A 12,973-nucleotide genomic window follows, 5' to 3' on the forward strand; every position below is an offset into this window, starting at 1 on the left:
TGCAAAAAGTCAATCATGATACAATGGAACATAATGACAGCAGTACAAAGCACCAGTATATATATAAAGTGTTCACATTTCATTAGCTAAGAACAAGGAAGGAAAACAGCTGAAACCCCTTCCTCTGAGGTGCTGAGAAGAAACCAAAAGGGAGGAGGAGAGCACAGAGCACAGATATGCAAAGTGCTACTAAGTCAAAAGAAACTGATTTATTTACATGAGAACGTCTACAACATTAGCTGCTGTAAATGGTTCCACAATACTGCAAGGTATCAGGGGAAATCACAGTTAAGAGATTATTATTATAACTTCTCTATAGTTGACAACAGAATATTCTATTCAATGCCATCCAGAAGCCAACAACATAGATCAAGCATGGCCTATATGGAAAAAGGCAACAAGTTGTGTGTCCTTTTTGTGGATAATATCATGTCTCTGTCACTTATAGGAGCATTGCCATTTTTTCATAATTTTTTTTAAAAAAATCCTGCAATAATGCTACAATATAAAAGTACAGACCCATATAGCTTTTGGTGATTTTAAAAACGTTGAATGCATAAGCCTATTCCTCGAGGGGTTTTTTTGGATATCCATTGCCCTTATACATCAACTCAAATATAACTGGATTACAAGGGATTCAATACATACTGATGAAGGTATATCTGTACTTTGTGAAATGGCTACCATTTTCAGCTTACGTATTTTCCCCCCGGAGCATTGGAGAGAAAACAGCTAGTGAAAAGGGTTGTTGCTTTTTATCTCAAAGTATGTTTGAAGGTGTACGGACAGATGCTTATTTTCCACTACAACCGAGCACACAATGTAATACTTTGTCCCTGAATGACTTTCTTAATTTGTATAACAATTGTATATCATTCTCCTCCAAAATCATTTCAATTTCTCTGAAACTTTGATTTGCAATGTGCAAATATTTCTGTCAGATGGTCATCTAGCCTCTGTTTGAAAACCTCCAAAGGAGAAACCACCGCCTCCCAAGGAAGCCTGTTCCACTGAGAAACCACTCTGTCAGGACGTTTTTCCTAATGTTTAGCCAAAAACTCTTCTGATTTAATTTTAACCCGTTGGTTCTGGTCCGACCTTCTGGGGTAACAGTGTTGCTATCCACCAAAATTAGCTGAGATTGGTGTTTCTATTTTGCTTTATGCGTGATCTTGTCCCGAACCAGGGTTGGACTAAAAAGGGCCTTGCAGTCTTTCTCCAATTATTGTTGTTGAGAAAGCCTACTGATTAACTACCCAAAATCTAAGACCCTAGTTTTCACCAAGACCAGAAAATGGAATCCATCTCAATGGTCTATCAATGGATCCATCACTGAGCAAGTGAAGGCCTTCTCCCATTTGGGGATACTGTTTTTCGGCAGATCTATCTGGGACCCCCACCCCCACCCACTCCATCTAGAACAGTGCTTAATAAAGCAAAACTTTGCGCAACCACCACAAATAGGTTCTTTCACAATGGGGGGGGGGTATATTTAATTTAATAAGCCTTTAAATTGAAAGGGGCTCCCCTCATTCTTTACGATTCAGCTATTAGGATTAGAGTTATCCCTGATAATAACAACCAGCCACTAGCCCAATTCTTAAGGAAAATATTGAATACTCCCTGCTGTACGTCAAATGTTGTATTAAGGGCAGAATTTGGACAGATATCCTTGGAAGCAAGAGCATGGCTAAGTGCCTTCAAACCAAGATTAAAACAGCTCTGTGCTGAAGATGGTTTGTTAGCCACTTTAAATCAAGATACCTACAAATCAACTTGTATGAAAGCCCTGGATGAGAAACTGATGAAAGTTGGAATGTTGATTGATGACATTTTTTATATGGGTGAAACCAAAGCATTTTCTCTGATCAAAAAGCGATTCCTGGAAATCAACCACAGTACTTTGATTCTGAGAGCCCACAGGGTATGCTCCTATTTTTTGGTCTTTCTTACCCAAAATCTTTACCCTCCCTATATATACTGTCTTACCACCTCACGTTATTGAAGAGGGTTTTTTTGTTTGCAAGACTGAACATTATACATACAATGGTTTTGCAAGGGAGATTTCTGAATAGGCCATACACTGACAAAATTTACCCTTGTAGCCTTAGTAGGATTGATATATCCTTTCATGCCTTGCTGGAATGCAGATTTATTGAGATTATGAGGGATTACTATATTAACCCTTTATTCAAACAATTGTTCCCCTATACTCTGGAAACCCTGGCTCTTTTGCTCAGTGATAAGGATCCTGAGATCACTCTAACAACTGCAAAATTTGTCTTAGTCTTTTAAACCCTTGCATCTCAAAGATAAGAAATAAGTGCCTTCTGCTTCTCAAGATTCATGAATCAACAAGCTTCTAAGGGTACAAAGGAAGGTTGGATTATTACTGTACCAATGTTTCTCATAGCCAATAAGTGAACATTTTTCACATGTGTTCTGACATTCATACATTACATGTTTTCCATAATAATACGATTAGCTCCAAGTAACAGCTCACAGTATTTCAGCAACAGAAAGTCAGTCCCAGGCTTCTTGCATTATTTAACTACAAACTTGGCTGATATTTTAAAGAAGAGTACTTTCTTGTACCAAATCAAAATTAATTTTGAGATATAAATAATCATTATTAGGAATAAAAACACTCATGAAAACAGTTTCAGGCACAGACCATCCACTTGCCAGTTGGCCACATGATAAATCAGCAAGTCCTAGGTGAGGAACCTTTGTTATTGGAGCCTTCTAGCCCATCCTCCTGTGTTTTATTGAACATACACACTATGAAATACTCTGGGCTGGATATGATTCGCTTTAGTAAAAAGGGAGATGGGCATGCTTCCAATAAAAATGCTTGCGCTGTTGAACCTCACCTTTTGCTACTGTTCTCTGAGTAAAAGGTGAGACACATTACTTCAGTGCATTAAATCAGAGTGCTTTAGTTTTAATACAGGAATTCAACAGCATGCACTCCTGATGGAATATTTAAGTTCCTCATAAGTGTTGTCATAAAAACTAGCTACCATTCACTGGGTACAATTAAGAGGTACACTACACTAGTTTTATAGACTGTATCTATTCTTTAAAAGCGGAAGACTCATGGATTTTTACACACAATGCAATTTGTGACAGCTATGGAATAAAGAGATCTAAAGTCTCAGAACTCTGAACTTCTATATTCCAGCTTTCACAAAGACTACCTCTACTGGACTTTCCGAATGTAAATCCTACCTATGATATTTGGAAATGAGGCATAAGAATATGGAAGTATATTCTTTCTAGAGATAAGTAATCTTACCCTGGAAAGTAAGAGAGTCAAAGATTTTGAGGCTGTACCCACAGGCTTTCCCATTCTCTTGCATGAGAAGAATAACAATCAGTGTATGTAAGTGTGGAAATGCTGCTGTGGATACAAAATTTCCCCCAAGTAAGAACCTTTCTGTATCAGACCATTTATTTACTTATTTAGAATATTTCTATGCTGCCTCTTCACAGTCCTACTTGAGGCAGTTTACACTTATTTATTTTTTTATTTTTATTTATTTTAGCATTTACATCCCGCCCTCCTCGCAAGCGGGCTCAGGGCGGCTTACAAAGAGCAACAAGTGCTCGTACATAAAATCATATAAAAACAGTAAAAAACAGTAATTATCAACACAAATAAGGTGCTCAGTAAAAAACAAGATGGTCACCGAATAAAATTACAAGATGGTATCAGTCTTTTATAAAGGTGGTGTTGTCCTGTAGTTGATGTACAACCAGTTGGTATACGGCGCCACGCAGTATCCTGGGAGATTTTCCAGGGACCGTCCCCCCTAGCCCTGTTGTTGCCCATGCTGTTTGTGGGGGTGGCAGCAGCAGCCCCTATGTAAAAGCCTGGTGGAAGAGGCCCTGCAGAACTGCAGAAGGTCCCGCAGGGCCCTGATCTCCTCCGGGAGCTCATTCTACCAGGTAGGAGCCACCACTGAAAAGGATCTGGCCCTGGTCGCGGCAAGCCTTGCCTCCCTGGGGCCTGGAATCATCAAGTTGTGTCCCGGACCAAAGTGCTCGTGGGGGTATGTGTGGGGAAAGGTGGTCCCTCAGGTAGGTTGGACCCTGGCCATATAGGGCTTTAAAGGTAAGTTCCAGCACTCTGAAACGGATCTGGTATGCTATTGGCAGCCAGTGCAGCGCTTTCAGCCCAGGCTGGATGTGCTCCCACTTGGGGAAACCCATCAACAGCCTGGCCGCAGCATTCTGCACTAGCTGCAGCTTTTGGATCTGCAACAAAGGCAGCCCCATGTAGAGAGCGTTACAGTAGTCTAGCCTCGAGGTGACTGTCGCGTAAATCACTGTAGCCAGGTCATCATGGTCGAGGAAGGGAACTAACTGCCGGACCAGCCTAAGGTGATAAAATGCCGATCTGGCAGTGGCTGCCACCTGGGCCTCCATAGTTAAGGAGGGATCCAGGAGCACACCCAAACTCCTAACCTCCGACGCTGGCACCAAAAGCCATCAAAGGTCGGGAGAGGGACCCCCAACCCCGAACCGACTCAAGCACAGGACCTCTGTCTTTGCTGGGTTTAGTTTCAGCCAGCTCAGCCTGAGCCACCCAGCCAAGGCCTGTAATGCCCGGTTCAGATCTTCTGGGTCGGAGCCCAACTGACCGCCCAACATCAGATAGCAACCTTGGAGAAAAGAGGCAAGCCATTGAAGATCAATCCCATGTATCCCCACGTCGGCGAGGCAGCGGGTCAGCAACTAATGGTTGACCGTGTCAAACGCGGCCGACAGATCTAAGAACAGTGCCGCCACGCCACCTCGATCCAGATGCCTCCGGAGGTCATCAGTAAGGGCAACCAGCACTGTCTCCGTCCCATGCCCTGGGCGAAAGCCAGACTGGAATGGATCAAGGACAGAAGCGTCATCCAGAAAGCCCTGTAGCTGTGTCGCCACCGCCCTCTCGATCAATTTGCCCAAATAGGGGAAATTAGACACCGGCCGATAGTTGGCCAATTCAGTATAAATAACCACAGTATAAATAACAAGCCATTAAAAAGCCATTAGACATAAGTAGCCTACAAACTATCCATAAAACAGAACTGGACCATTAAAAAGCTGATAAGATAAAACCTCTAATTAAAAGCCTAGGTAAAAAGGTGTGTTTTCGCCTGGCATCTAAAAAAAAAAGCAGGTGCTAGGTGAGCTTTTGAGGGGAAGGGTGTTCCATAGACAAGATGCCATCACAGAAAATGCCCTGTCTCAAGTTGTCACCCACTTCACTTCTGAAGGCGAGGACACAGAAATCAGGGCTTGAGAGACTGATCTTAACTGTTGAGCTGGATAGTATGGGAGGAGGCAGTCCTTCAGGTACCCTGGCCCCAAGTCATTTAGGGCCTCAAAGGTAAGAGCCAGCACTTTGAATTGTGCCTGGAAACAGATGGGTAGCTAGTACAGATCTTCTAGCACAGGACTGATGGGATCCCTGTAACAATACCCTGACAGTAGCCTAACCACTGCATTTTCAACCGACTGAAGTTTCTGAACAGTTTTCAAAGGCAAGCCCCATGTACATTACAGTAATCTAATCGGTGTGATCAGAGCATGAGTCACTGTGGCCAGATCATGCTTTTCAAGGAATAGCTACAGCTGGTCAGCCAGCTGATTAAAGGCTCTACATGCCACAGACCTGAACCTCCAACTGTAGGCCAAGTTCTAGTAGCACCTCCAAGCTATGAACCTGTTCCTTCCAATGGTGGCCACAGAGATGCCTTCTTGACCTGCTTCAGTGCTTCTATAAGGCTACAGACTTTTGTTTGCATTCAGCACTGGGTATTCATAAGTCTATTTCCTCTGAATATAAACAATCCATTAAGTTACCATGACCATTTAAGGCTGATAGACCTAACTGTCCAGAAATATGCCCCCATTTTTAAAGCCATGTAAGCTAATGGAAATGATTGCCAATTATACCCATGTACCCATGTTTCTCTCTCCATTTGATCCTGTATCCATGGGAGGCTGTGTGGGGGCAGAGGCTGGTGCTCATAGGTGAACTATACCTAAATTGATTACATGTACAAAGAAAAGGATAAAAACTGACCAAGTATCCACAATTTTAAAAACTATATGAAGATTCATATGGATGGGTTTTCCTCCAAAATAAAATTTATTTTATTTACCTCATACATAAAGAAATGAAGAAAATGAGAGGCATAAATCACGTCTACATTCTTTGTAGCTAAGAATTACGGATCCTCATTTTCTCATTCTTCTGCTTCTCTTAAAAATATATATTTTTGTGTGATTTCATATTCTACTGAGGCATTCCCAACAGATCAGAGTCACATGGAAATTTGAATTTAATTTAATTTAAAACTGAAAATCTTCAAATGCTTTTAATCCTTGGATACCACAGCATTTAAGATTAGGAAAAGCTGAAGCTACAGTATCAATTATAAAGCAGGAAAAAAGATGAAAGTATAGCCATGCTTAAAGCTTTGCATATAGAACTAAATGTACTAGTTGAACTTTAATGAGAGAAAGCATTTTAAATGGTTCTTAAATTCACATTTGTGAAATATTACCACTGGTATTTAATTTTAATGCATTGTAATGTTAATAAAATATGACAAAGGCTGAACAACAAAATATAAAAATAATTACAGTCCTACTAGTAGTTAAAAAAAGAAATGGTACAAAGTCAGTATGCTTTCCCCAGTTAGTACTACGCACAATACAAATCCTCTATAGGATCTAGTCAACAGCAGGACTTTCATGACTACCTAACCCTCATTAAGTTTTGCTAGCAATTTGGAGTATTTAACATATTTACAAACTAACCTCCAATCTGGTCTGCACACACCACAGATTACAGTATATCCTCTTATGTTACATGTGTCACTTTCAGATTTCCATTATGCCTGGGTAGGGGGGAAAGCACTCTTGGTAATGTGCAGTCTCCCTGTGTATAGAGACTGAAAGAATGACAATGTGCATAGTCTAGTCAATCTGTTAAAAGGAAAGCTGTCAACTGTAACCTTGGACATAATTGTCAGCTACGCTGCCATGGGGGTTGGGGAGCTCGGTCTGTGTCTGGTTAATTGCTACTGCATTCCTTTCTGTGCTTTTTCTGCTTTACGCAGAAATGCTTATCTATACAGATGTGCAGGAGGGAGTTGTATTGTTTGGGTTTTTCCTAGGTGCTGTGGGAGAGTGTTGGTTCTCAGCTTTAGCTACCTAATGGTCTCCAAGCTTTATCCCGTGTGCGGGAGGGTGCCTAATTGGCCAGTGCTCTGAGGGGGGTGTATACGAATACCCTATATCCTATTATGCTCATAGGGTCGCCGCTATTCTTAACAGTGCTTATGTTACTGCATCTATAGCTCTGCAATAAAAATATTACCATTCTTGAATGCGTGTACTTCATTGTTGGCTGTGGGTTCTGACATTAATGCATTAAAACCTGACAACCGCGTTCTGAAAAATTTAATTCTACCTTTGCAGGATGTACCTGTTCTTGTTAACCACTTACTAACTGAACGGATGCCAATGGACTGGTTTGGTCAACCCATCCCTACCAAGTTGTTTTCCCATCTTGTGGAGGCAAAAGGAGATGTGCAGTGCCATCTTGGGCAGAGTTACACCCCGCAAAATCCAGTGACATTGTTGATTCTGCTTAGGATGGCACTGATGGGCTCCCTTTCACTTGTTTGTGGGTAAGCAAAATGGCAGAAAAGAAAGAATTCAGCAGCCCAGGTCCTTGATTTCAGCATCCAAGTGCTGCATTCCATTTAAAAGAAAAGCAGATGAATCATAAAACTGTCCTTTGGCCATAAAACCATATAGGCAAAGTTTTTCCTGCTGCAGTGTTCTAGAGAAAGAATTGCTTGTACTGCTCAATCTTGATCAACAGACACATTTGTTACTACTCCAAATATTTATAATTCTAAGCAAGGTTTAAACTAATTTTCACAATGAATCATTGTTCTGTTTCATAAAGATTACCCTGTTGAACAATCTTCCTATTTAAGACAATGCCAAAAGCTCACATTGCTTATGGAACATCAAATCACTTTAATCTTCTTCTCTCCAAGGACCATTAGCAATTAAAAGAGACTCACTTGACTTCACAGGAATGAATGCTTAACTCTTTATGCAGGAGTCCACTGGTAAGGTTATACACCAAGACAGAGCCATTGCTTGTTCCTGCAAAAAGGTATTGGTACTTATATAAAATCTGCAAAAACTCATAATAAATATTTTAAATGCATAGTTGGGAAACAAAGTTAATCTAACCTGGTGAACAGATTTTCCTGCACTCGGTTCATTCACATTTTAGTTCTGAACCAGACACTAGCCACATTTTACAGCTGGTAGCCCAAGCTACTGGGAAAACTGGATGGTAAACCTCAGCAGTCTAATAAGAGCTACGCAGCTGCTATTACAGCAGAGCTTTGCAGTAACTGAAATGTTTAAATTTTAAGTAGTTAATCAAGGCGCTGAAAAATACTAGAGATTACAAAGTCCAGCAGCAAGGCAATTCATTCATTACCAAAATTCACAATTATTCCAATGTGATGAATTAAAAAATAGGGAAACAAAGAGGAAGGGTGTTTTAGTCTCAACAACATACTTTTTTAGACAGGTAAAATTGCTGCACTGGTCTTAAGATTTATTTCAAACACGTTTCTTTATAACAGTTGGTAAGAATTAACACCACATCATAAAGAATTAACACCAGATCCGAGAGTTCTGAAAGAACTTAAATGTGAACTTGTGGATCTCCTGACAAAAATATATAATCTTTCCTTAAAATCTGCCTCCATTCCTGACGACTGGAAGGTAGCTAATGTCATTCCCATCTTTAAAAAGGGTTCCAGAGGAGATCCGGGAAATTACAGGCCAGTCAGTCTGACGTCGATACTGGGTAAATTGGTGGAAACCATTATTAAGGAAAGAATTAGTAGGCACATAGATGAACAAAACCTATTGAGGCAGACTCAGCATGGGTTCTGTAAGGGAAGATCTTGTCTCACTAACCTGTTAGCAATGTTCCCTCTAAGCTGTGGAGTCTTGTGAGCAAAAATTCTACTTTGTGAGCAACTGGCATTAAAGTTGTGAGCGAGCAATTTGGCTACTGCATAAATTAGTTTGCTCTGGAGCCATCCTTCCTGAGCTGAGACAGAAATCTGTGAGCCGGAGGCTAAAAAAAAGCTTTTGATAAAGTTCCTCATCAATGGCTCCTATGTAAGCTCAAAAATCATGGGATAAAAGGACAAGTCCTTTTATGGATCAAAAACTGGCTACTTAATAGAAAACAGAGAGTGAGTATAAATGGGCAGTTCTCTCAGTGGAGGGTGGTAAGCAGTGGGGTACCACGGGGATCAGTACTTGGTCCACTGCTTTTTAACTTGTTCATTAATGATTTGGAGTTGGGAGTAAGCAGTGAAGTGGCTAAATTAGCAGATGATACGAAGTTGTTCAGGGTGGTGAAAACCAGGGAGGATTATGAGGCACTCCAAAGGGATCTGTCAAGGATGGGCAAGTGGGCGTCAACATGGCAAATGGGGTTCAATGTGGCCAAGTGCAAGGTGATGCACATTGGAGCCAAAAATCCTAAATATAAATACACATTGATGAGGTCTGAACTGGCAGAGACTGATCAAGAGAGAGATCTTGGAGTTGTAGTAGATAACTCACTGAAAATGTCAAGACAGTGTGTGACTGCAATTAAAAAGGCCAATGCTATGCTGGGGATTATTAGGAAGGGTATTGAAAACAGATCAGTCAATATCATAATGCCCCTATATAAATCAATGGTGAGACCTCATTTGGAATACTGTGTGCAGTTCTGGTCACCACACCTTAAAAAGGATATTAAAGCTTTGGAAAAAGTGCAGAAAAGGGCAACTTGAATGATAAAAGTGTTGGAACACTTTCCCTATGAGGAAAGGTTAAAGCACTTAGGGCTCTTTAGCTTGGAGGGATCTCTGTAATTCACGACATGTTACACTTACCAACAGCAAGGAGGGGCTGGTATTGTTTTATGTTTTTTGTGGTAAGCGGTGGGCACATACGGATAGCAAATGGAGGTAAAGGAAGTCCTGAAAGAAGCCCTGTTAACAGGAATTTGAGGTGCACTTCTTGTAAACAGTAACTTTTCAGTTGTTCTTCACTAGAAATTGTCCCTTGACCTGTTTTATTATGAAACAGAAGAGAGACACATAAAACCTTTGTTTTTATTTGGCAACAGATAATAACTAAATACAAAATACTATATAAACTAGAAACGTCATCACATTTCTCATCAAGAGTTACCCTAATTAAACGAACATCAATTCTGCACATGTCAGAGGAATCACAAGGACAACCCACACTTACTTCAGTGGAAGTGTGCAAGAGATGTTACTGGTAGATTTTGTTATTTGTATGTTATTTGTTTGTATGAGCTGCAGGTTTAAATAGCTTTTTACTTAAGAAAAAACAAAGCACAACAGACAATTTTATTACCTGTTGATTTAATAGTGAGCTCACACAATATTTCAATTTCTATCTCATGGCAATAACCCAAATCTTTACTTGGAAAGACAATATTCAGAGAAATTAGATACAAAACCTCATGTGAAATAACATAATATGATTGCTTAGTAACTAAATCCAGTGGGGGCAACCATGTGAGTTGGAAGAAACAAACACAATCAAGAATCTTGTGGCATCTCAAAGGACTAGCAGAAACTTTTATACTTGTTTCCTGAGCTTAACACTTCATGCATCTAAATGGGCTCTAATCCTTGAAACTTGGGCCACTGTAAGTGACATCCATTTTCCCAGAGTCAGGCACAGTGGTGGATATGTTGAACAGGTGCCTGAAACTGGTAATGGGGTTGATGAGACTGAATAAACTGAAGCAGAATGCAAGAGATACTGTTGTTGGGGTGCACAATGGGGTAATGGTTTATTGCAGTTCTGGATGTGTATAAGGAACTGGTTCATATTTTAATGATGCTTTTAGACCCAGCCTTATTTTTGGAAGTTCAAGCGGCATCTGTGGCTCAAAGTGTGTTTTGCCAAGGGCAGATCAATTGTTTCAATTCTGCAGAGGTGAGAAGTCCCTTGATTTCAAACCATACCAAAAAATGGTGTTTCCAAGACAATGAGACAGTAGAATTCACATGCACCCCCCTCAAGAGCCCTAGGCCCAGTAGAAAATACAAGAATATACACAGGGAACTTAATTTTTTCCAAAATTCAATTTTAAAAACCAACATTCAGTTTTAAACCAATAATCTATCAGCTGTTCATTCATGCTTTCACCATGAGATTTTAAAAATGCAGTGGCTAGTAAATATCTGTGCTCACACTTACCTATCATATTATCTAGTGACAAATCTGGAAGTCTGTTCTGTGATGGTCCTACAGGAATTCCACAGAATGAGACAGGAGAATACAAAGGTGATGCGCTTGGATTGCTGCAAAAGAGAACCATAGCACCTGAGCATATGACATTCTATCACACTCTGAAACCAAGCAACAGAATACAAAATGGGCTATGATTGTCAACTGAAGGAGACCAAGGGAAGATTTATGAATATTTTTTCCTGCTACATGTGAAAATACTGGCAGAATACTGTACTAGAGATCATTGTTGCAGATAAGGTAAGCGCCTAACACTGGATGGCCAACTCGCTACTGACAAAAATTTCTTGGGGGCTCATTGTGTCCTATGTTTAGAGCACAAAGAAGTACTAATGCATAAGACTTCTTTCCACCTGTGCACATCACGGCACATAACAAGGTGTATTTAGTGTTAAAACATTATTTCAGTTGATAACATTATACTTGAAGAGGTAAAATGAGATACAACCTCCTTATGCAAAAAGTGATTTCTCTCATATTAATAACTGGGTAAGATGGATCAATTCGCTCCTGCATTCTCAGCTCAGTTTAGTATTGCTGCAGCCTACTGTTTCAAGTCCACGTAATTAAAACGGATGGGATTATGTGCAATCCTCAATAAACAGTTGGGGGGTATTTCCGTACCATGGTTGTCCTTTTTTGGCAGAATACAGGGAAAAGTGGTTTAGAACCTTTTCCCTTCAGGACATTATCACCTATACAATAGCAAAATAGTGTCTCCAAAGCACAGCCAGTTACCACTTACAATTTGCTTTCTGTAAACAACAAAAAAATCCCAGGGGTGGGGGGTGGGTGGGTTCCAGAAATCTTTGCATATTGCCATTGGGATAGTTTTTTCATCGCAAATTCATTTAGAAAATGCTGATACAAGAAACCGTTTAACTGCTCTATAGAGTGCAGCCCTTCCTCACAACATGGAGAATATTTACTTCACCACAGAGATATATATTTGTCGGGTAGGAAAAACACAAGTAATCAAAAGTGTTAGGAATTATTAATTTTAGATGTTTTTCAGTGTTGTCCTTTAAAATTCATGGAAGTTTGTCAGCTAATATCTTAGATTCCAACCATAAATAAAAATTAAAAATAGCTTTGTAAAGGAACCATACTGATGTGAGTTATTCTTTATGCAAAAGGAGAAAGGTGAATCTAAACAAAAGGCACATCCTGCTTCAGGTCAAAGTGTGTTTTCAAGTTCTGGATGCTTTAGGTCTATGAAAGCAGAATGATTTATACAACCACAAACAACAACAGCTTTGTGGGATTTTTTACCACCTCTAGATGCAGTCAAAGATGGAGAAGCTCTATCCAGTCAGTAAAAACAAGACCTGGAGCTTACTGTGGTTCAGATCATGAGCTACTCATTGCAAAATTCAGACTTAAACTGAAGAAAGTTGGGAAAACCACTAGGCCATTCAGGTTTGACCTAGATCGCATCCCTGATGAATATACAGTAGAGGTGAAGAATAGATTCAAGGGTCTGGATTTGATAGATAGAGTGCCTGAAGAACTATGGACGGAGGTTCGTGACATTGTACAGGAGGCAGCAATCACCATCATCCCAAAGAAAAAGAAA

The 12,973-nt window shown here is 40.2% G+C and overlaps 1 protein-coding gene across 1 annotated transcript in view; it reads right to left on the reverse strand.

Annotated features, from left to right (window-relative positions):
- Positions 1 to 12,973, reverse strand: part of WDR11 (WD repeat domain 11) — a 52,151-nt gene that overhangs the window by 26,329 nt on the left and 12,849 nt on the right. The window contains exons 6-8 of the mRNA XM_015413842.1: positions 11,347 to 11,450; positions 9,999 to 10,175; positions 8,103 to 8,187 (exon numbers count right to left, since the gene is read on the reverse strand). Coding sequence (XP_015269328.1) covers positions 8,103 to 8,187; positions 9,999 to 10,175; positions 11,347 to 11,450 — 366 coding nt within the window. The remainder of the gene's footprint in view (positions 1 to 8,102; positions 8,188 to 9,998; positions 10,176 to 11,346; positions 11,451 to 12,973) is intronic.

Source organism: Gekko japonicus, unplaced genomic scaffold (genome assembly GCF_001447785.1).
Source record: "Gekko japonicus isolate JY-2015 unplaced genomic scaffold, Gekko_japonicus_V1.1 scaffold1027, whole genome shotgun sequence".
Classification (NCBI taxonomy): domain Eukaryota; kingdom Metazoa; phylum Chordata; class Lepidosauria; order Squamata; family Gekkonidae; genus Gekko; species Gekko japonicus.